A 23551-nucleotide genomic window follows, 5' to 3' on the forward strand; every position below is an offset into this window, starting at 1 on the left:
ATATATACCAGTCTTTCTCTTCTAGCTGTTCACCAATTTCTTCCTTATATTGACCAATTGTGCATTAATAGGAGAAAAAAACGGCGCCACCTTGTGCAGATCAGTAGGTACGGGTGAGACAAAGTAGCAAGAAATGTGCTCACCTGGATATGGAAGTTTTAAGGCATGTAATAACCACAGTGCTGCTGCCAGATCCGAGTCGGTAACCAGATGGGACCGCTTAGGTAGAGATAAGTGCAGGAGAAAAAGTGGATCTTTTCAGGGGCGCTGCTGTGTGGTGGAAGTGATAGGAACGGAGTCCGGAGGTATTGGTAATAGGTTCAATTTAATGTTAGTGGCTACGCGTTTCAACGATGAACAATCGTCTTCCTCAGTGCCCACCTAAGCTTAATATACAAAAATCCATTCTCTTCTCTGAGCCAGAATTCCCTTTGAATTTGTGAAAAAGGTTTAAAATATTCCACCTCAAACAATTGGTGTATATGCCTCAATCCATTTTCAATCCATCCCGAAAAACCCTTCAAATTTAATGCCACAAATATCCCAATTGTCCCATATTGGTATTGCCTTTAACCAGTACCCTATACCCATTAACTCTTTTACTTTAACAATAGGCTGATGAGGTATTTGTCAAAGAGATTTATCCCTTACCTTTATGTAATCCTAATTCCAGCATTCCCAACATGTTCAGTTTACTATCCTGCAGATTATACCCAAGACTAAATATTTCTGTGACTTCTTTGGATGCTTCCTTTATCACAGCAGAGGCCTGCACTGCTAAAAAAATATGTATTTCCAACAAGGTATCGACACCTTTCTCTTTCCAACTGGGCATTGCAGATATATATTACCAATTCTAGCATGTCCACCATTTTTTGAGTTCTCTTGTCCATTAAATAAAATATTTTTCAGTAAGCATCACTGTACTTTTCTTAAATACAAAGAGGGCCTTCGGGAGCCATACCATCTGTACGAAACTTATCTTAGCAGACATTGATAACCCACATTTAGACCACACTTTTATTTTCATTCTCCAACTATTAAGTAGGGGAGCTACGTTTAACTCAGCATTCCGATTCACTACATTAGCCACATTTATGCCCAGATACTTAAATGTCTCCATATCTTTTACGATTCTCAGTGGTGTCACCAAGCTATATTCCTGATCTAAAATTGCTACACACAGCGGCATCACCACTGATTTACTTTAATTTATAACTAGTCCTGACAATTTGCAAAAATTTTCTATCGGCTTCACCACCGTCTCCCATATTCCAAGTTTATACTCTAGAAAAAGCATTAAGTAGTCCGCATAAAGTGACAATTTTGTTTCTTTCTACCTGTATTCAAAACCCACTATTCTTCGATCTTCTCTAAATTCTCCATATAGAGGTAACGTTAACCTATGAAATAAACGTGCACCACAGTAAATGCAGCATAATCATTAGTATTTTGCTATTGCTACACAGCCATATTTTCATTTATTTTTCACAAATACGCTTAAAACTGGTAACATGTCACATCCATTTATTAGCTTGAAATTGTGCAGACACTGCAACTCTGTGGAGTGGGAATATTAAAATGTGAGAGTAAAAGTCTAATGATCCCTGGACCTTTGTAACTAAACAGCTATTACTAGTAAATGACTTGCAGAAGGTCATTATGTAAATGACTCATGCTTAAGCCAAAGCTTTAAGATGCTAATTTGAGCATAATAAACACATTAATAATAAAGAAAAAGGGTGAACCGTTCCATGTCTCTATAGTGCATTTTTAACTTCAGTCCTTGACCATTATGCTATATTTAAAGAGGCTCTGTCACCAGATTATAGAATCCCTATCTCCTATTGAATGTGATCGGCGCTGCAATGTATATAACAGTAAAGTTTATTTTTTTTTGAAAAACCATCATTTTTGCCCAAGTTATGAGCAATTTTAGATTTATGCAAATGAGTTTTTCAATGGACAACTGGGCGTGTTTTCTCGTTTTACCAACTGGGCGTGTTTACTCGTTTTACCAACTGGGCGTGTTTACTCGTTTTACCAACTAGGCGTTGTGAATAGAAGTGTATGACGCTGACCAATCAGCGTCATACACTTCTCTTCATTCCCACCCAGTTCTTTCACTGCACAGACACACAGTGTGTTCTTGCGAGATCACGCTGTGACGTCACTTCCTCCCACAGGTCCTTCACCATCGCGTCGGACGAGAGAAGACACATCGGCTCCAGGCGTCCGAGAGGGTACAGTTGAATCTGCAGCAGCATATCTCCCTCCTTGCACACGGTCCTACACACTAATAATCATCATTATCCTTTGTGCCTCCATCTATCCCTGATCTAAGTACAGGCACTTGTCTCCCTCCCCCGCCCCTTTCACAGCCTGATGAATGCAAGTCTGCCCACTCCACCTATGTCAGACATCTTGGTACACACAATCCAGTCAGCACATTTTTCTCACCTGCTGCTGGATCGGTATTAGAGTTTTTTGCTGGAAGAAAATTCTGCCTCAAAATTCTGTCTTGAATTTTGAGGCAGATTTTGACCAGCCTGCACGCCACTTGCCACATTTTTTGTCCGCGAAAAACGCTTTCTCTGCCTCCCATTGATGTCAATGGGACGTCAGATATGTAAAAGCCCGAAGATGGGGCATGCCACTTCTTTTTCCCGCGAACCGGTTTTACCGCTCACAGGAAAAAACGCCTCCGCCTCCCATTTAAATCAATAGGAGGCGTTTTCTGACCTTTTTTGGCGCGTTTTTCAATGCAGTTTCCGCGTCAAAACGTGTAAAAAACCGGCTGAACATGCCTCATGTTTTTTCCCGCGAGCAGTAAAACCGGCTCGTGGGGAAAAAGAACCAAGATGCCCTATCTTTGGGCGTTTACTCCTCTGACCTCCCATTGACATGGGAGGCAGAGAAAGCGTTTTTTGCTGCGTTTTTGCCCACAGCGTTCAATGGCCGCGGGCAAAAATCGCTGTGAAAAATGTGGCAAACAGCGTGTAGGGAGATCAAAATCTGCCTCAAAATTCCAGACGGAATTTGTAGGCAAAATTTCCTGCCTGCAAAAATATCTGTGTGAACAGATGAAGCAAACACCAAACACTTCTCCAAACAATGGTAAAACTTTTTTTTACATAATTTACTATAAATGTATGTAAGTGTGTCTCACTATTATTTACTATATATATATACAGTATTATTTACTATATATATATACAGTATATATATGTATATATATATACATACATTACCGTTCAAAAGTTTGGGGTCACCCAGACAATTTTGTGTTTTCCATGAAAACTCACACTTATATTTATCAAATGAGTTGCAAAATGACTATAAAATATAGTCAAGACATTGACAAGGTTAGAAATAATGATTTTTATTTGAAATAATAATTTTCTCCTTCAAACTTTGCTTTCGTCAAAGAATGCTCCATTTGCAGCAATTACAGCATTGCAGACCTTTGGCATTCTAGCTGTTAATTTGCTGAGGTAAATCGGGAGAAATTTCACCCAATGCTTCCAGAAGCCCCTCCCACAAGTTGGATTGGCTTGATGGGCACTTCTTGCGTACCATACGGTCAAGCTGCTCCCACAACAGCTCTATGGGGTTGAGATCTGGTGACTGCGCTGGCCACTCCATTACAGATAGAATACCAGCTGCCTGCTTCTTCCCTAAATAGTTCTTGCATAATTTGGAGGTGTACTTTGGGTCATTGTCCTGTTGTAGGATGAAATTGGCTCCAATCAAGCGCTGTCCACAGGGTATGGCATGGCGTTGCAAAATGGAGTGATAGCCTTCCTTATTCAAAATCCCTTTTACCTTGTACAAATCTCCCACTTTACCAGCACCAAAGCAACCCCAGACCATCACATTACCTCCACCATGCTTGACAGATGGCGTCAGGCACTCTTCCAGCATCTTTTCAGTTGTTCTGCGTCTCACAAATGTTCTTCTGTGTGATCCAAACACCTCAAACTTCGATTCGTCTGTCCATAACACTTTTTTCCAATCTTCCTCTGTCCAATGTCTGTGTGCTTTTGCCCATATTAATCTTTTCCTTTTATTAGCCAGTCTCCGATATGGCTTTTTCTTTGCCACTCTGCCCTAAAGGCCAGCATCCCGGAGTCGCCTCTTCACTGTAGACGTTGACACTGGCGTTTTGCGGGTACTATTTAATGAAGCTGCCAGTTGAGGACCTGTGAGGCGTCTATTTCTCAAACTAGGGACTCTAATGTACTTGTCTTGTTGCTCAGTTGTGCAGCGGGGCCTCCCACTTGTCTTTCTACTCTGGTTAGAGCCTGTTTGTGCTGTCCTCTGAAGGGACTAGTACACACCGTTGTAGGAAATCTTCAGTTTCTTGGCAATTTCTCACATGGAATAGCCTTCATTTCTAAGAACAAGAATAGACTGTCGAGTTTCACATGAAAGCTCTCTTTTTCTAGCCATTTTGAGAGTTTAATCGAACCCACAAATGTAATGCTCCAGATTCTCAACTAGCTCAAAGGAAGGTCAGTTTTATAGCTCTTCTAAACAGCAAAACTGTTTACAGCGGTGCTAACATAATTGCGCAAGGGTTTTCAAGTGTTTTCTAATCATCCATTAGCCTTCTAACACAGTTAGCAAACACAATGTACCATTAGAACACTGGAGTGATGGTTGCTGGAAATGGGCCCTATACACCTATGTAGATATTGCATTAAAAACCAGAAGTTTGCAGCTAGAATAGTCATTTAGCACATTAACAATGTATAGAGTGTATTTCTGATTAATTTAATGTTATCTTCATTGAAAAAAACGGTGCTTTTCTTTCAAAAATAAGGAAATTTCTGAGTGACCCTAAACGTTTGAACGGTAGTGTATATATACACACACACACACACACACACACACACACACACACACACACACACACACACACACACACAGATCAAGCAATATAAGCACATCCTGTTATTGATATGTATATCAGAGTGCTGTGGGATTTCTTTTGTTTATGTTTTATAACCCACGGATCTGGATTACTTGCTGGCACCCATAACCGTGTTGGAATCTGTCGCAGAGTGCTGCTTATCTCTACCTATATATGTGTATGTATGTATGTATGTATACATACATACATACACATAGGCATAGGAGGGGGCGTGTTAGAGGAGAGACAAGGCAGCGCAGAAAATCCTAGAGTGAAGGAGGAGGAGGTGTGGACGACGAAATAGGAGGAGGGGGGAGTGCTCTATGAGTGATGACGCTCCATGTCTTTGCTAAGACAGCACTTCCGACTGTGTAGAGACACGGCGCTTCATCCACTAACTTTAGGCTCTATTCACACGACAGGGTTCAAGTGTCGGCCGAAATAAACTGCGGTTTTGGTCCTTTTTTCTCAGCCGTTTTGCATCCGTTTCAATTTCATTTGTAAATTTTCTGCCACACACTGCCCTCTGTAGATACTGCCACACACTGCCCTCTGTAGATACTGACACAGACTGCCCTCTGTAGATACTGTCACACACTGCCCTCTGTAGATAATGCCACACACTACCTTCTATAGACACTGCCACAGCCCCCTGTAGGTAATGCCACACAGCCCCCCTGTAGGTAGTGCCACACAGCCCACCTGTATGTAGTGCCACACAGCCCCCCTGTAGGTAGTGCCACACAGCCCCCCTGTAAGCAATTCCACACAGCCCCCCTATAAGCAATGGCACACGGCCACCATGTAGCTAAGGCCACACGGCCCCCCTGTAGGTAATGTCACACGGCCCCCCCTGTAGGTAATGCCACACGGCCCCCCTGTAGGTAATGCCACACGGCCCCCCTGTAGGTAATGCCACACAGCCCTCTGTAGGTAGTGGCACAAAGCCCCCCTGTAGGTAGTGCCACACAGCCCCCCTGTAGGTAGTGCCACACAGCCCCCCTTTAAGCAATGCCACACAGCCCCCCTATAAGCAATGCCACACAGCCCCCATGTAGCTAAGGCCACATGGCCCCCCTGTAGGTAAGGCCACACGGCCCCCCTATAGGTAATGCCACACAGCCCCCCTGTAAGTAATGCCACACAGCCCCCCCTGTAGGTAATGCCACACGGCCCCCTGTAGGTAGTGCCACACAGCCCCCCTGTAGTGCCACACAGCCCCCCTGTAGGTAGTGCCACACAGCCCCCCTGTAGGTAGTGCCACACAGCCCCCCTGTAGGTAGTGCCACACAGCCCCCTGTAAGCAATGCCAGACAGCCCCCGTGTAGCTAAGGCCACACGGCCCCCCTGTAGGTAATGCCACACGGCCCCCCTGTAGGTAATGCCACACGGCCCCCCTGTAGGTAATGCCACATGGCCCCATGTAGGTAATGCCACACAGCCCCCGTGTAAGCAATGCCACACAGCCCCCCTGTAAGCAATGCCGCACGGTCCCCCTGTAGGTAGTGCCGCACGGCCCCCCCTGTAGGTAGTGCCACACGGCCCCGCTGTAGGTAATGCCACACGGCCCCCCCCTGTAGGTAATGCCACACGGCCCCCCTGTAGGTAATGCCACACAGCCCCCTTGTACATAGTCACCCCCCTTCCTGTAGGGGACGGCTCCATGAGAAGTCCCTCATTTCACTGTCCATATATTCAGAAGTCCATGACGTCACTGTGTCCATATATGGACAGTGAAGGCAGGTACTTCTCCTGGAGCAGAATCTCCAGCCACATCATCGGCTGCTGTGGCCGGGGATTCCGCTTTAGGAACAGTCCCTGACTTCACTGTCCGCTCCTCCGCCTCTTTCTCACATGCACTTCAGTGCTGGAGCGCCAAGAGTGAAGGAGGAGCAGGAGGCGTGGACGACGAGACAGGAAGAGGAGGGGGCGTGTACTAAGATTGATGACGCTCCGTGTCTTTGCTCAGTCAGCACTTCCTGCTGTGTAAAGACACGGCACGTCATCAACTACATCTACAGGCGGTGGGACCAGAGGATGCGGAGCTCTGAAGAGCTCATGAAACGTCCACCCGGCCCACTGCCTGGAAATGAAGTTGATGAAGTGCCGTGCCTTTCTCAGCCGGAAGTGCTGGCTGAGCAAAGACACGGTACCTCACAGGAAATAATAAATTTACCCTGGGTGCGGTCACTTGACGGCAGATCAGAACAGGAGAACGCTGGCACAGGTAAGTAGACACTATATTAGAAATGTTATTAAATGACTAATTAAGGTAAAATTTAAATAAAATATATTCCCAGACAACCCCTTTAATGGTTGTCTGAGGAATGTTATGCGACGCTGAATGCACTTGGGCACGTAAATCATCAAGATTGGCTGCTGGCAGCTTCTTTTGCAATTGCCGACCAATGATATCCCAGATGTGCTCGATGGGAGACAAGTCCAGAGAGATGCTGCAGGCCATGGTGGCACGTTTAGGCCACACAGGCTGCTCACAATAGCATGAGCAACATGCGGCCTGGTGTTGTCCTGTTAAAAAGTGGCTTCTGGGACACTTTGGAGAAATGGCCGTACCACTGGTTCCATGACCAGATCAATGTAACGCTGAGCTGTTAATGTACCTGAAATGAACACTAGAGTGGTCCGGCTACCGTACATTATGTTACCCCTACACCATAATCCCAGGAGTAGGACCGGTGTGACGTTCCCTTGTAGAGGCCTCTTCATGGCGTTGCCCACGTGGTCTCCAGACCAATCTCCGGCTATCATTGCATCCAAGACAAAAGCGGGACTCATCACTGAAGAGGATAGACCTCCATTCCAGCCTCCATTGCGTCTCGCTGTGCACCATTATAGCCTTTGAGAGCAGTGGCGTGTGGTCAATGGAACACCTGTAGCTGGATATCTTGCCTGTAGACCAATTTCGTGCAAACGCCTTCTGATGGTTTGTGTCTACACTGGTTGCCGCCCTAGGCTTGGGATGTGACGTCCAATTTTACTTGCAGTACAGATCACTACCCGCCATTTTTCCAATCAGACTATCCGTCTGTGTAAAGGTTCGCCTCCATGCACCTCTTGCTGTCATCCCCATTCATTTTTGTTCTCCCAACCTCTGGGAGATGCCACGTTGAACAGAGCTGACATCTCGGCCTAGGCACATAGCGATCTGCCGGAGTGATAAACCAAGGTCTCTCAGTTTAAGGATTCTGGCAATATCTGGCACGTCGACGAACAGGAGGCATCGCACAAACACCCCACACCACTTGATCCAATTTTTGAGGTTTCATGTGACTAAAAAACTTTGCATTCAATCTGGCTTGTATGTCACTTCCACATGCCACAGATTGGAGTTGATCATTTGCAGATCTTAGAAACACCTGCTACTTCCTCGATTTGCATAAACTTATCGCTTGCACTTCTTGGTTTTGCAATTGCAATGTTAAGGAGTATATATGTCACTTGGAAAGAGTAAAGGGATGTTCACACGCAGTGTTTTGAGGTGTATTTTGAGGTGTAAAAGCCGCAAAATACGCCAAGAAAAAAGCTAGTGAGACGCCGACAAACAGCTTCCCATTGAATCAATGGGAAAACCAGCGTTTAGTTAAGACATTTAGCAGTTTTTTTTCACCGCTGTTTTAAAAAACGGTGCGTAAAAAGAAGGAGCATGTCACTTCTTGAGCAATTTTTGGAGCTGTTTTTCATAGGGTCAATTGAAAAACAGCTCCTAAAACGGTTTAAAAAAAAAAGCCTAAAAAAAACGTTTATCTGCTTTAAGAACGGCTAAAAATCAGAGGCTGTTTTCCCTTGAAAACCGCGCCGTAATTTTCAGCTGTTTTTAATTGTGTGTGTGAACATAGCCTTAAGGTGCCAATGACATCTGGGGTAAATGGAAAAACTGTTTTGGATAATAAAGTGTGTTTGGTTTTTTTTCTCTTTTAATCGGTTGAACTTGGGAGGTTGGGGGGGGGGGGGGTCTTGCAGTTAAATTGCATAATTTATTTTTACAATGTTTTTGCATGTATTGTATACATTTTTCTTGATACCAATAAAAAAATGTTTCAAGAAAAAAGACAATCCCTTTAAGAACTGTAAAAATGGATAAATAAGTTTTTCTGTACAGATTATTATGGTTGTTGTTATTTATCTAGTGCTTACATATCACTCAGGTCTGTATATTTCATAATTAGTAAAAAGTGTTAACAGGAGCAAAACAAGAACAGAGACCAAACACAGCTCAGTCTCAAAACTAGAAATAGAAGACTCTGAAACAGGTTCTTTTCAGTGGAAGAGCATAGAGGGAACGTAAAATGTTTTGGAGTTCAGGGATGAAAAAGAGGGCAGAGCCACGGGTAAGGGTATGTTCACACGGCCTATTTACGGACGTAAATCGGGCGTTTTTGCCCCGAATTACGCCCGAAAATAGCGCCTCAATAGCGCTGACAAACATCTGCCCATTGAAAGCAATGGGCAGACGTTTGTCTGTTCACACGAGGCGTATATTTACGCGCCGCTGTCAAATAACGGCGCGTAAATAGACGCCCGCGTCAAAGAAGTGACCTGTCACTTCTTTGGCCGTAATTAGAGCCGTTATTCATTGACTCCAATGAATAGCAGCGCTAATTACGGCCGTAATTGACGCGGCGTTCAAGCGCCTGCACATGCCGGTACGGCTGAAATTACGGGGATGTTTTCAGGCTGAAACATCCCCGTAATTTCAGCCGTTACGGACCCCCGCCGTGTGAACATACCCTAACACCAATGATACTTCACAACTGTGGCTTGCTTCATGCTATAGGTGTCTACACTCCTGCTGGTTTTGATGCTGTGTGTGCTACTTGTGCTGCTGCATTGGGAGATCACTGCACAAAGCACTACAAATCCTCATCTACATTAAAGGGGTTGTCCAGACATTTTTTATCAATGGCCTATCCTTAGGATAGGTCATCAACATGAGATCGGTGGGGGTCCGACTCCCGGGACTCCCGCCAATCAGCCGACTGAAGGAGCCGCAGCGTTCGTCACTGCGGCTTTCTCAGTGTTTACCTGGCTCAGCACTGTACACATCGGTAGCGGCTGTGTCGGGGATTGCAGCTCAGTCCCATTCACTTCAATGGGACTGGAACTGCAATCCCAGTTACAGCCGCTCCGGATGTGTATGGCGGTGTGCTTGTAAACTGGGAAAAGGCTGAAGCGACGAAAGCCGCAGCCTTTTCACTAAGCTGATCGGCGGGGGTCCCGGGAGTCGGACCTCATCCTATCTCATATTGGTGATCTATCCTAAAGATGGGCCATCAATAAAAATGGCTGGACAACCCATTTAATGTACCCCTTTAATGTACATGTGTTTGTTGTGCTGTCCAGGGCTACTACCACTGTAATACATAATACTTTCTTAATCACACAGTAACACATCATATTTACGTTTTTAAAGATGATGCGGGCAGGGATCTCCCAACACAGGACTAAGGCCTAACATGACCTGAGAGGAGGGGTGTTTAACACACTGCAGTTATATTCACCTTTTGCTGTTCATATTATAAATATTTTGTGCAGCAGTACGAAACGAGGCCTATTTCACATTGTGTTTTTTTAATTTCATCAGAGGTTTACTTCGGTAGTCCTCCAACAGAAGGCTGCAACTTATCCCACTGTATAGGGAGACAGTAGGATATGTTGCCTCCACCCCCGGGCTTAGTGCTACATGAAGCGCTGTGCCCAGGGAAGTTCCTGACGTCACTGTCTATATATGGACAGTGACGTCAGTAGCTTTGCGATGCCGAAATCCCCGGTCATGGGAGATAGGGCTGTCAGGCATGCGGGAGGGTGAGTTACGTCACTGGAGTTTTCCGATGGATACATTTAACAGAGATCTATGACAAATGGCATGGAATGGAATGAAATAGCATAGTCAATCGCTAAAAAACAGGTTTACTGTTTTGGCCTTCTTCTGGCTAATGGAGCCCTATGGACACAGTTAGCGTGTACGTTGGGAGCTTTCCCGACATACATTACCTAAATACTTTTTTTGGACACAGTTTTCTATCTGTTATTATATATAATATAATCATATAACAAAAATGTTGCTTATTTGTCCTAATCCTGGATAGCGTATTTAATTCTCTGCAATATAATACTGGTGTGACTTTTACTGATCCTTTCTTCCGAACACCTGCCGATTACAAAGCGAATGCAGAGCCTTTTTCAGTACAAAAGCAATTTATAGGGTGCTTAATATAAGATCAAATGAAATGATAAAGCCCAAAAAAACCTTTAGGATGATCAGTCAGTATATCAGGTTCAATCTGATGTATCATGCACATCTGACATCAGCTAACCCAACACAACCTTGTTTAACCAGACATGACATTTCAGGTAGGTTGCTAATAAATGAATAGTGTGTTTTGCAGTTCCTTCTTTTTTAAGAAAAACAAACCAAAACATGTTTCTATTTTATGAATTATCCCTTTAATACTAATGCGACATAACACAATCATTACTGATGTCAAAACCAAAGAAAGGGTGAAGTCTTCATGTCCGCGTCTAGATACTATATTTATCCAGCTACCTTCGCTATGTAATCAAGTATACAGTATTCTCCAAGAATAAAGGCTTTGTAGTTTTAGGCTTGAACAAACGCTTTGGTGATATTCCCTCAGACAGCGGACTGTAATTTATACTGTGTGAGGAAATGCAGGCACCAATAATAATTAATACCCCTTTAAAGCATCGTCTGCCTTTTTATTTTACTTTAGGCATAACATATTTTATTTTAAATGAAACCTTTACTGTTATTGATCTTGCTCTTCCCTAATCCTTCATGTTTGCATTACTAATGTTCAGCCACCATTGCTGCGATAATGACCTTGGATGGCTTTTACTTAATAAAGGATTGAAGTGCAATATCATTAATCTATTCAGTGTCCTCTACTACATGTATTATTGCCAATAAATCTTAAATTAAAACAATAAAATAAATTTTCTGGAAAAAAACAAAACATTAAAATAGAACAATAGAATCAAAATACAAAAGAAACACTTTTCAAGATGCGCAGTATAATTTGGATATATTCACGTGAGGCAGAATTGTTGCAGAAATTTTTGAATGGGATTGTTTCTGCAACAAATCTGTCCTGTGTGAATATACCCTTAGGCTACATTCACACGAGCGTGATAAAAAACGGGCGTAAATCTGTCCGTGTGCATTGCGTTATTACGTCAGTGTGCTTTGCGAGTGGCATGAGATTTGCACGCACTCACAATTGATGCGCAAATCACGCACAGCACACGGATGTGCATCCGTGTACTGTCTGTGGTTTTCACGCACCCATCGACTTCAATTGGCGCTTAGGTGTGTGAAAACGCACCAATATAGGACATGCAGTGAGTTTCACGCAACTGACTCTCACTGCGTGACAACTCACGAATGTGTCAACAGCCCAATTGAAATCAAAGGGGCCGTGTGCTGTGAGTGATTTCCATACACACCACATGGACGAGTTTTTCACGCTCAACTGAATGAGCCCTTAGAGCACTGGTGTGAGGTCATTGGGCTGGATCCTTCAATGTATTACTAGGGTTTGCTTTAGCAAATTCTAAATATATTATACCAAATGTGGATCTGTTGGGGTCTGAGCACTGAGACCCCACCGATCGGTAAAACAAAGCGGCAGAAGCGCTCCGGTGAAAGCTGTGCCGCTTAGTTTCTGATTGGCTTTTTTCAGGAAAGCCGAGCGAGCGGTGTACGGGTTTATAGACTTTCTATTGAGCCCATACACTGCTCCGAGGAAAGCTGATCAGAAATGAAGCAGATAGAGCTCACCAGAGCACTTCTGCGGCTTCATTTTAGCAATCATTGGGGGTGTCAGTGCTCAGACCCCAACCGATCAAAACTTCTGACATGTCACTATGACATGTCAAAAGTTTTTTAACGTTTATTTACCCTTTAATTGATGGTTGTTTTGTGCAATGGTAGGTTTGATTTTTGGTAATATTGCTATAAAGAGCCACCTGAATTATGCGTTATTAGAACAGCATTGTTGAATGATACTAGCGTCTCCAGCTCTACTTATTAACTATCAATTATAGGATTCAAGTAGGGTGTTTAAACCCAAAAATTTATAATTGTTACTATAATGGCTGTAAATTATTACTTCACGCTCTTTCGAATGTAAGTAACCTTATGAAGCCCAGTAGCTTCAGTTGTCATAAGTCAATTTACAGAGGATGATAGTTATTGGACATCAGTGTGCATATACAGAGGGTGGCCACCATGTACTGTGTATTTTTAGGGCTTTAGTGCTGCCTTATAGATCACACAGTCAATTAATAGCTCCATGGTCAAAATTATAATAATTAATAATAGAATAACTTTCAGTACTCTTGAAAAGTATTGCTAAGGCTTCGTTCACATCTGCGTCTGGGCTCCGTCAGAGCTTTCCGCCAGGGGAACCCATGAACGGAACCCTGACTGAAACCATAGGTCTCCATTTGTATCACCATTGATTTCAATGGTAACGGTTCCGGTGCAAATGGTTTCCGTTTGTCACCATTGTCTAGGGGTTCCGTCATTTTGACAGAATGAATAGCGAAGTCGACTAGGGTATTGATTCCGTCAAAATGACGGAACCCTTAAACAACAGTAACAAACGGAAACCATTTGCACCGAATCCGTCACCATTAAAATCAATGGTGATGCAAATGGAAACCTATGGTTTCAGTTTGTTTCAGTCAGGGTTCCGTTCATGGGTTTCCCTGACGGAAAGCTCAGACGGAACCCATGAACGGAGCCCTGACGCAGATGTGAATGAAGCCTTAGTTTAGCTATGTTTAGATGTTGTTCCGTCTGATGTAAATATATGTATAAACAACCAATACACATATAATGTATGTAAGCATTGAAAGCACACATTAAAGAACATATAGACAGGCATTGATAGTTCCCCAGTGATCAGCTGGCCTTGCTTGGCAATATAGTTCAGTGACGACATCAAGGAAGGAACTGTGTGCTTTTATTTCATGGGGGTCATGGAATGTGCAGCTAAAGTGCATCAGAAGTCAACAAAGTGGTGAACAGACAGATATAGCAATTTTATTCCAGATCCTATGGCACATATCTAAAACGTTTTTGTTGAGATCATTACAAATGTCTTATTTAATGAAGGGCTGCCCATTGAAATGTGAAATGTATTCCCCATGTACTGTGATAATATAGATGCTTATAGAAAATATAGTTTTTTCCATTACTATTATATGTTTATGGTACCACCTATTTTCATGCATGTCAGTACATACCAAAAACATTATAAACACACCTGTACACAAACTCACTATATTCAATTTGAAAGTAGTAGAGAACACCTCTCGGCTAAGAAGAAGAGAACTCCCTGTAAAAAGTCATTTTCATGACTATTCTATAAATCAATGTCACACTCCAAAAGAAGTCTTAGGCTTTGTTAACATTCCGTTCTTTGGCCTACGTTTGACGTATTCGTCGAGAAAAGCTCCTGAAGTATACGTCAAACATACGCTGTTATGGATTCCTCACAGTGACATCTATAACCCATAGGCTATAATGGTATCCATTTAACAGATACATCATGAACGCTCATGACCCTTTTCATGACATAACCATTAGACAGATACCACCATAGCCTATAAGTGACGGGTGCCACAGGTAGGCATCCTTTTAATGCATTCATCGCCCATAGGCTATAATAGCATCCGTTTAACGAATACATAATTAAAAACTATTGGAAAGCTCATGACATATCTGTTTAACAAATGCCTCTGAGGGATGCCATACATAGGTCTCCGTCATTTATAGGCTACCATGTTAAAAACAGTATATGTTTAACGTATAATATTTACTTGACTCCGCAGGATAGAATAGCGTAGTCTACTACATTTTTTTGCAGAATACTTATATATATTGGCCAGATGGAGGGCAAAAGGACAATCTTTTGGCCTTTGTCTAACAATGGAGTCCTATGAACGCGTTTAGCGTGTGCATCGGGAGCTTCCGCATGTATATACTAAACACAAACAAAAAACGTGATATGAACAGGGCCTTAGAAGATGAATGCGGTATTAGCCAACCTGACACATCAGTTATTTTGATTTCATAAGCACAGAGAATTAATCTGGTTAGCTATGTGACATTGCATAACTATTACATATCTGCTCTGAGCTGATAAGGTACAAGAGGCCAAAACAGATAGGTCTCAACTTATGGGTGCCTTTGGATAGGTCATGTTTTAAGAGTAACACTGTTGGATGGTAGGGCTGGAGTCCTGGGTCCAAATCCAACCAAGCACAACACCTGCAGCCCGCAGGGAACTGCGGCCGAAAAACCGCACCAAATCGTGGTGCAGTTTTTCGGCCGGAATGTCCACTTCGGAAAACTGCACGTTAAAATAAACCAAAAAAACCCCACATAATTGCCCTCTGACGTCCTGCAGACCGGTCTCCTGGGATGACGTTTATCCCATGTGGCCGCTGCAGCCTGTAATTGGCTGCAGTGGTCACATGGGATGAAACGTCATCCCAGGAGGCCGGCCTGGATGAAGAAGCACAGAATTCTGGGTAAGTGTAAGATTGCATTTTTTGCGGCAGAATCGCAGCTTTTCCGCCGCAAAAGATGCAACAGCTGCTATTTGTTGCGGGTTTTATCGCCCCCATTGTATTCAATAGGGAAAACCCGCAACACAAAAGCAGCGATTACACAAATACAACTGACATACTGTGGATTAAAAAACCGCACCGCATGTCTGAGCGTTTTTTTCCGCTCATCATTTACGCAGCGTGTGGATGAGATTTGTTCAAATCTCATCCAATTTGCTGACACTGTATTATGCTGCAGATTTTCCACAACGAAACTCGGCTTGAACTCGGCCTAAAAACAACAGAAATAAATAAATGGGACTTTAAAAAAACCAAACTGCTTTCTACACTTTGAAGGAGAGCTGCTTGCATACTTTTCACATTGCCTGAAATCTCCCTAGTGAGTGATCTTATTTGGCAGAGGTAAAAACCTGTTACTCCTAAAATGCATCCATAGTCCATGTTCTCACGGTGCAAAAATGTGATAGCCAAACAATGTACACAAAAAATAACAAAAACTTAGTGTTTCTGCACCTTTTTTTTTCTAACACGTTTTAGGAAGAAGGGTGTTTCTAGAACTCCATTTGCAGCAGCACTATATATGAAAGCACATATGAAGATTTTACACGTGCTCTTTAAAGGTACAGTATATTCACACCCAGCAGATTTGCTGCAAACTTTTCAGCGATCATCTAATTGGAACTTGCAGAAATCCAAGCACATGATGTAGAAATAACCCCATTCAGATGTATGGAATGGATTTTTCAGTCCCAGAAACTTCTGAAATGAATCTACCACATGTGAACTGACCCTAAGGCTGGGTTCACACACACTATTTACGGACATAATTCGGGCGTTTTAGCCCCGAATTACGTCCGAAAATGCGGCTCAAAAGTGTCGGCAAACATCTGCCCATTCTTTTGAATGGGTCTTACGATGTTCTGCGCCGACGGTCATTTTTTTTACGCGCCGCTGTCAAAAGGCGGCGCGTAAAAATGACGCCCGCGTCAAAGAAGTGCCTGTCACTTCTTCAGACGTAAATGGAGCCGTTTTACATTGACACCATGGAAAAACAGCTCCAATTATGTCCGTAATGGACGCAGCAAAAGACGCCTGCACATGCCATTACGTCTGAAATGCCGGAGCTGTTTTCTCCTGAAAACAGCACCGGAATTTCAGCCGTAACGGACGCTGCCGTGTGAACATACCCTAATACTGCAGAATTGCACATTGAACTCAATGAAGAACATCCCCCAATAATGGTATATCAGGAGCACACTACATTTTTTAAAAATGTTAAAGCACTTTTTTTAAAAGCACTTTTCTTCCCCAACAATGAATGGATCCAAGGGATAAAAATACAAAGAAAACAATTAGATTTCTCTTTTTTCTGATGCAATCCCAGTTTTGGAATAAAATGGCCATAAAAATACACCAACTGTGCAGTGAACATACCCCAAACGTTCACAAACTGCAGCATGAAATAATGCAACATATGAATGAGAATTGATGAATTCCCATTCACTTCTCAACTGACTCCAGTGTTGAAAAAAATGCATAGTAAAAACAGCCTTATACAGAATATATAAAATAATTTATAACAGACTGAACTTCTCCCCAGGACATAGGGAAATGAAAAGTGATGAGCGAGGTGAATGGCTTAGTGCGCTTGTCATTTCTTATACAGTGCTCTATGTCATAACAGTTCATTCATGTTTTAATCGTGTTATTGCTTTATTTTTTTAAGAAATCAGAGAAGTCAAAATATTTACCACAAGATTTAGTAGTATAATGGCACAAATTATAAAATACCTTATAGAAACCAGCTGGAAGCGGACAGTGACACGAGTTATTATATATAAGGCTATGTTCACTCGCAGTAGCAAAATACGTCTGAAGTTTTTGTAACTACTCGCGTTTTTTACAGTCGTTATTGGAGCTGTTTTTCAATGGAGTCAATGAAAAACGGCTCCAAAAACGTCCCAAGAAGTGACATGCATTTCTTTGACGCGGGGGTCTTTTTACGCGCCGTCCTTTGACAGCGATGCATAAAAATACACCTCGTGGGAACAGAATAACGTAAAACCCATTGAAAGCAATGGGCAGATGTTTGTAGGCATATTAGAGAAGTTTTTTAAGGCGTAATTCGAGGCGTAAAACGCCCGAATTACATCTGAAAATAGGCCGTGTGAACATACCCTAATGGTGAAAACTTACCCTGACACTGGATGAACGTAAAGTAATGATTGCAATTAGCGCACAATTTAAAGGGTAACTCAACTTTTAAAAAACATTTGACGAGTCATGACCCCACCGATTGCTAAAATTAAGCAGCTGAAGTGTTCGGTGAGCGCTGTGCCACTTTGTTTCTGATCGGCTTCCCTCGGAATGCCGAGCAAGCGGGGTACAGGTTAAATAGAAAGTCTATGGGTACGTTCCAAGGAAAGCCGATTAGAAACAAGGCGGCACAGCGCTGACCCAAGCGCTTCTGCTGCTTAATTTTAGTGATTGGTGGGGGTCTCAGTGCTCGGACCCGTAACTATCAAAATTTAGGACAGGTCAAAAAAATTTTTTTACATTTAGTTACAGTTTAAATATGTGTTTAAATGTGTTTAGTCCAAAGCTGCTATAAGTTGATTCACCAAAACATAGGCAGCAATAGCAGAATAAACAAGCTGTGATGATCATTTAATGTGTTATATAAAAACAACAGAATAGGAATCATTTAAATATTAAAATTATTATTATTTTTTGAGTATTTAATACACTAGTATTATGATTATTAACAGCTTTACATGTCTGCAGATACCAATATAATCAAAAGAAGAATTTGTAGGAAGCTAAATAATAGATTATATGGATTTTTTTTTTAACATTATAGTATATTACTGTAAATATACAACCAATTCTGATGAACAGGATACATTGCCCTCCATTATATTGGTGTTTTATCCAAAGTTTAAAGGGAAACTCCACCTTAAGTTACTCTTTCACATGTCATAGAATAACCTCTCCTGACTTGGATTCCATGAAGAACAATCCCGAAAATATAGATTGCCCAAACCCCTCTTGTATCACTTCAATATATTTTGTAGATTGTTGGCAGGCTACTTTTATGTGTCTTGTTTTACTGTAAGTCTCTATGTTGCTATCAAATTACATTGCTACATTTTTTTATGTACTGCACAATGCTGCAGAATAAGTTAGGACTTTATAAATAAAATTATTATAACTATTAACCCCTTCATTAAAATGCAAGTAGTACCAGCGTGTATTTTTTTTCTACATGACTGTTTAGTTATTTGTGTTATTAGAGCTTCAAGCACCCTTGTTTTAGGTTCTTCCTAGTATACTGCAGAAAGGAATAATGACAGGGCCAGCCTCAGGTTGAACGGTGCCCTTTTATTGATGCCCCACTTGTGAGGTACCATAAAGTGCATAAGAAATACAATAATATATAGTACAAATAAACATATTATACAGTGACTGATTACAATCACCATACAGCGCCTAAATAATTTTGCCAAACAGTGGCCTAAATAACTCTTCCCAACCAATAAACTTGGAAAAGTAGCTGAATCCTATATGCAGCTGCCCTTCCATAGCTTTGGGCGCAAAGTGTGCCCTTGGGGTTACAAGATCAGTGTATCAGGTCATCAGAGTCAGTGACAGATGATGCACCCTGTGTGACTGGGCCACCGGTCGCCCTTCTCTAAGGACACTCCTGAATAGTGATGACTACTTTTAAGTATTGAGACCACTTATTTAGACAAAACAAGTAGGATTTCCAGTAAGAATGAGAAGGTATGTTTATGAGAACAGCATTAGCTTTGCTATGATGATAGTATCATTATATGAGTTATATAGTGAAAAGCATGGCGCCACAGACTTGGATATGGTGGAAGGAGCAAGCACAAACATAATTGTGATAGAGACCCAGTCAAAACGTAAGAAGACCACAAGACAACTACTACTGGCACAATGTTTCTATTAAGTTCATGTGTAGATTTCAATTACTAGGGAACTCCAAGGCAATTCCATCCACTTACCTGTAGGGCTCTAAAGTTTGTAAGGCAAATTGCAAGGCCTCTTCCCATATTTCAAGATGAATGCAGAGATCCATAGCAAAGTCAAGAGCCTTGAGCTGATGGATATTGTTATTTGGCAGGTGACTGCTGTCGATCAGCTTCTTGCACAGATTGAAGGCTTCTTTTAAATCTTTTATTTTTGTAATTAAAGAAAATATGAACCTAGCTTCGAATATTTCCACAATCTTTCCTATTTCTTATTGCATGTTACATACATTGCATGTAGTAAGTTGGAATAGTTAACCATCAATAACACATTGTATCACATAGTGCAGGCTACATTTACCTGCTTCTAGAGACAGGCACAACATACAGGTGGAATATTTGAATACTCCCTTCTGTAGTCAAAAGCCTTCTTATAAATACCATAGCACTTTTATGTTATCTAGAGAGGTCAAGTGTTACCTGTTGGATATGTGAAGAAGAGTATTTGTGAGGTTTAAGATTCTTATCCACAGGATTTCTCTCATTGTATAGTGATATTACAGCTACCTCCCCCTGGGCTAACAGATTATCAGGTCCCCGCCAGCTATCGGAGTGAGCCGTTTTGCTTATGGAGACAGTGCAGCAGGTGTTAAGTTGCTGTCTGTTAACTCTCGCTGCAGATGTTAAATGACAAAGAAGATAAAGCTGAATGCTCTGTGTTCCCTTAGGCTAGATTTTTGTTTTATAATCCAAGTTTATATAAATAACTTTGACAGCTATAATCTGCGATTTCTGGTTAAAAAAACATGTAAAACCAATGTTATACAAATTCCTGTATAAAGACTGTTTTATTGTTTTAAAGATAATTTTAGATTAATAGAAAATAATGCTCATTTACTAAAATATGCGAAGGACTACATCATATACGTTAGGCTATGTTCACACTTGCGTTGCGACTTCTGTTCATAACGGAAGATAGCACTCTGCTGGAAATGTTGTAAGGCGGAATTCTCTAGCGCCCAACAGAACCCATTGACTTACAATGGGGTCTGCCATTTTGACAGGAAAAATAGCGCCACATGACGGAATCTAGGACAGAGGCTCCAGAAGGAGATATAAACAGAGCCTTAGATATCCTCAGTCGATTGATACCACAGCCAACCCTCTGCACACTTGCTTTAGGGCCTATTACAATGGACAATGATCGGGCAAACGAGAATTTATATGAACGCTTGTTCCCGATCATTGTCCTGAGTAAACAGGGCAATGATCAGCAGGATCTGATCGTTTTTTGCGGCCAATAAAATGGACACTAGTCGGCAGCACACCCCCTTTGTAAACAGGAAGATGTGCTGCCGACATGATGGAAATGTATGGGGATGAACTATTGTAGTAATAATCGCTCATCCCCATACATAACCGATCATTGCTCTTATTGAAAGGAGCAAACGTGCCCCGATCGACAAGCTGTGCTCATTTTCACCGCCCATATCGAATCGTGTTAAAGGACCTTAACTTTTAGTAGCGGAGTATCATTATCTTGAGCCACTAGACTTCCAAGCGTCCACCATCCCCCCTCTATCTCCCTCTAATCTCACTTGGGTGATTTTATTGTGTTTTATTGCATAATTGACACATTGCTGTCTACGCATGTACACTCATTTCATGTTTTGTGTACTGCAATAGACTCTATTTGACAAAAATTCCCTTTTCCCTTTCCCTTTTTGTTCAACTTGTTAAAAAGTGAACAAAAAAAATTAATAAAAAAAGGAAATCAGCCAAAAAAACAGAGCTAATTCTAGCCTGGTTATGAGCAGACAGTGGGACCTGCCATCATCCATGCAAATTTTATTGTCAACGGAACTATCAACAAAACTCTGATGTGTAACTTAAAGTGAATCTCCACCTTTTATTAGCATTTAATTTTTAGCTGCAAAATTCTGTGATGAAAAATGTCTTAATATATCTTTATAGCAGTTGGAGTTTTTGTGATGCATAGCTCCAAATCCTACAAAATGCGGGCAGTCTGCAGCTGCCACTAGAGAGAGGTCAGGAGCTTACTGCATACTGTTATTATTGAGTTCAATGTATAACTGTATGCAGATAGATTCTAGCCTGCCCCTAGTGGCGGATGCAGGAAACTAGCATGTTATCTTTAAAATATCTGTGTATGCAGGGGATTAATCAGCACAGAGTTTTGAACCTAATTATGTATAAAAAAATAAAAAATAAAAAGAACAGAATGGTATTCAATGGTGGTTACTTTAAGTCATAGGAATTAACCACAACTAGTATATTCTAACTGCAGTAGAAAAAAAGTTCTAAGTAGTGCAGTACAAATATCTATCCTAGCAATTACATATACGTCTCAATGCGGTAATGCCATCCAACGAATGAAGGAGTTAATACAGTAGCATAGCTAGCGGGGGCAGGGTGGGGGTGCGGTGGCCCAGGGCCCACTGAGATGGTGGGATCCAGGGCCGGTCCCACTGCAATGCTGTCTCCTGGTTTCAACTGTATCTGCGTCCTCAGGTCGCAGATGCAGTTGAATCCAATGCTGGAGCATGGAGCTGACGGCTCCTTGTTCCAGCATTCAATGCGCAATGCCAGCTCCAGCTGTGAGTGAGTCGATGCAGACAGGTGCGATGTAGTGACGTGGAGTGGAGGAGCAGAGGGATCACTGCCACTCGTCGTGGGAACGGGGATAGGTAAATTATAATTTTTTTTTTATTAGGCACTATGGGGCATTCTACTGTGTATGGGGGGCTGCAATAGGGAAGTATACTGTATGGGGGCAGCTTTGGGGGAATTATACTGTATGGGGCAGCTATGGGGGCATTATACTGTATGGGGCAGCTATGGGGGCATTATACTGTATGGGACAGCTATGGGGGCATTATACTGTATGGGGACAGCTATAGGGGCATTATACTGTGTGGAGGGCAGCTATGAGAGCATTATTCTGTGTGCGGAGGCACTATAGGGCCATTATACTGTGAGGGACAGCTAAAAGGGCATTATACTGTGTGGGGGCCACTAAGGGGTCATTATACTGTGTGGGGGCCAGTAAGGGTTTATTATACTCTGTGGGGCCACTAAGAGGTCATTATACTATGTGGGGCACTAAGGGGTCATTATAGTATGTGGGGGCAGCTATGGGAGCATTATTCTGTTGGGGCAGCTATAGGGGCATTATACTATGTGGAGCACTCTAAAGGGTCATTATGCTGTGGGGGACACTAAGAGGTCACTATACTATGTGGGGGGGGGACTTAGGAGTCATTAGAGTATGTGGGGGCATCTATGAGAGCATCATTCTGTGTGGTGGAGCCAGAGGCGTAGCTAGGTTCTCCTGCACCCGGGGCAAAATTCAGATTGACACCCACCAACTTCTCTCATGAAATTTCCTTCCCCGTCTGCATATTTTTTTCCACTTTTTTTTTAAATGTAACTCAAGCATAAAACCATTTGTACATTTTTACAAGCAATATAGCTATATAAGGGAGTTACCATAGCAATTAATTAAAAGAAAATAAATTAAGGTCACACGCAGCCCCCCCCTCTTGTAGATAGCTCCACACACAGCCTCCTGTAGATAGCTCCACACACAGCCCGTGCGACACACAGCCCGCCTTGTAGATAGTGCCACACACAGCCCGCCTTGTAGATGGTTCCACACAGTCCCCTTTTAGATGGTGCCACACAGCCCCCTGTAGATAGTGCCACACAGAGCCCCCCTTGTAGGTAGTGCCACACACAGCCCCCCTTGTAGATAGCATCATGCACAGCCCCACTTGTAGATTGTGCCACACAGCCCCCTGTAGATGATGCCACACAGCCCACCCCCTTGTAGACGATGCCACACAGCCCTCCATTGTAGATCATGCCACAGAGTCCCCTTATAGATGGTTCCACACTGCCCTCCCCTGTAGATGGTGCCACACAGCCCCCCCTTGTATATGGTGCCACACAGGCCCCCTTTGAGATGGTGCCCCACAGCCCTCTTTTAGATAGTGCCACACAG

General features: G+C 42.5%; 1 protein-coding gene across 1 annotated transcript in view; it reads right to left on the bottom strand.

Annotated features, from left to right (window-relative positions):
• SMYD3 (SET and MYND domain containing 3) overlaps positions 1-23551 on the bottom strand; it is a 655697-nt gene that overhangs the window by 62042 nt on the left and 570104 nt on the right. The window contains exon 10 of the mRNA XM_075862906.1: positions 19564-19732. Coding sequence (XP_075719021.1) covers positions 19564-19732 — 169 coding nt within the window. The remainder of the gene's footprint in view (positions 1-19563; positions 19733-23551) is intronic.

This window comes from Rhinoderma darwinii, chromosome 4 (genome assembly GCF_050947455.1).
Source record: "Rhinoderma darwinii isolate aRhiDar2 chromosome 4, aRhiDar2.hap1, whole genome shotgun sequence".
Taxonomy (NCBI): Eukaryota; Metazoa; Chordata; class Amphibia; order Anura; family Rhinodermatidae; genus Rhinoderma; species Rhinoderma darwinii.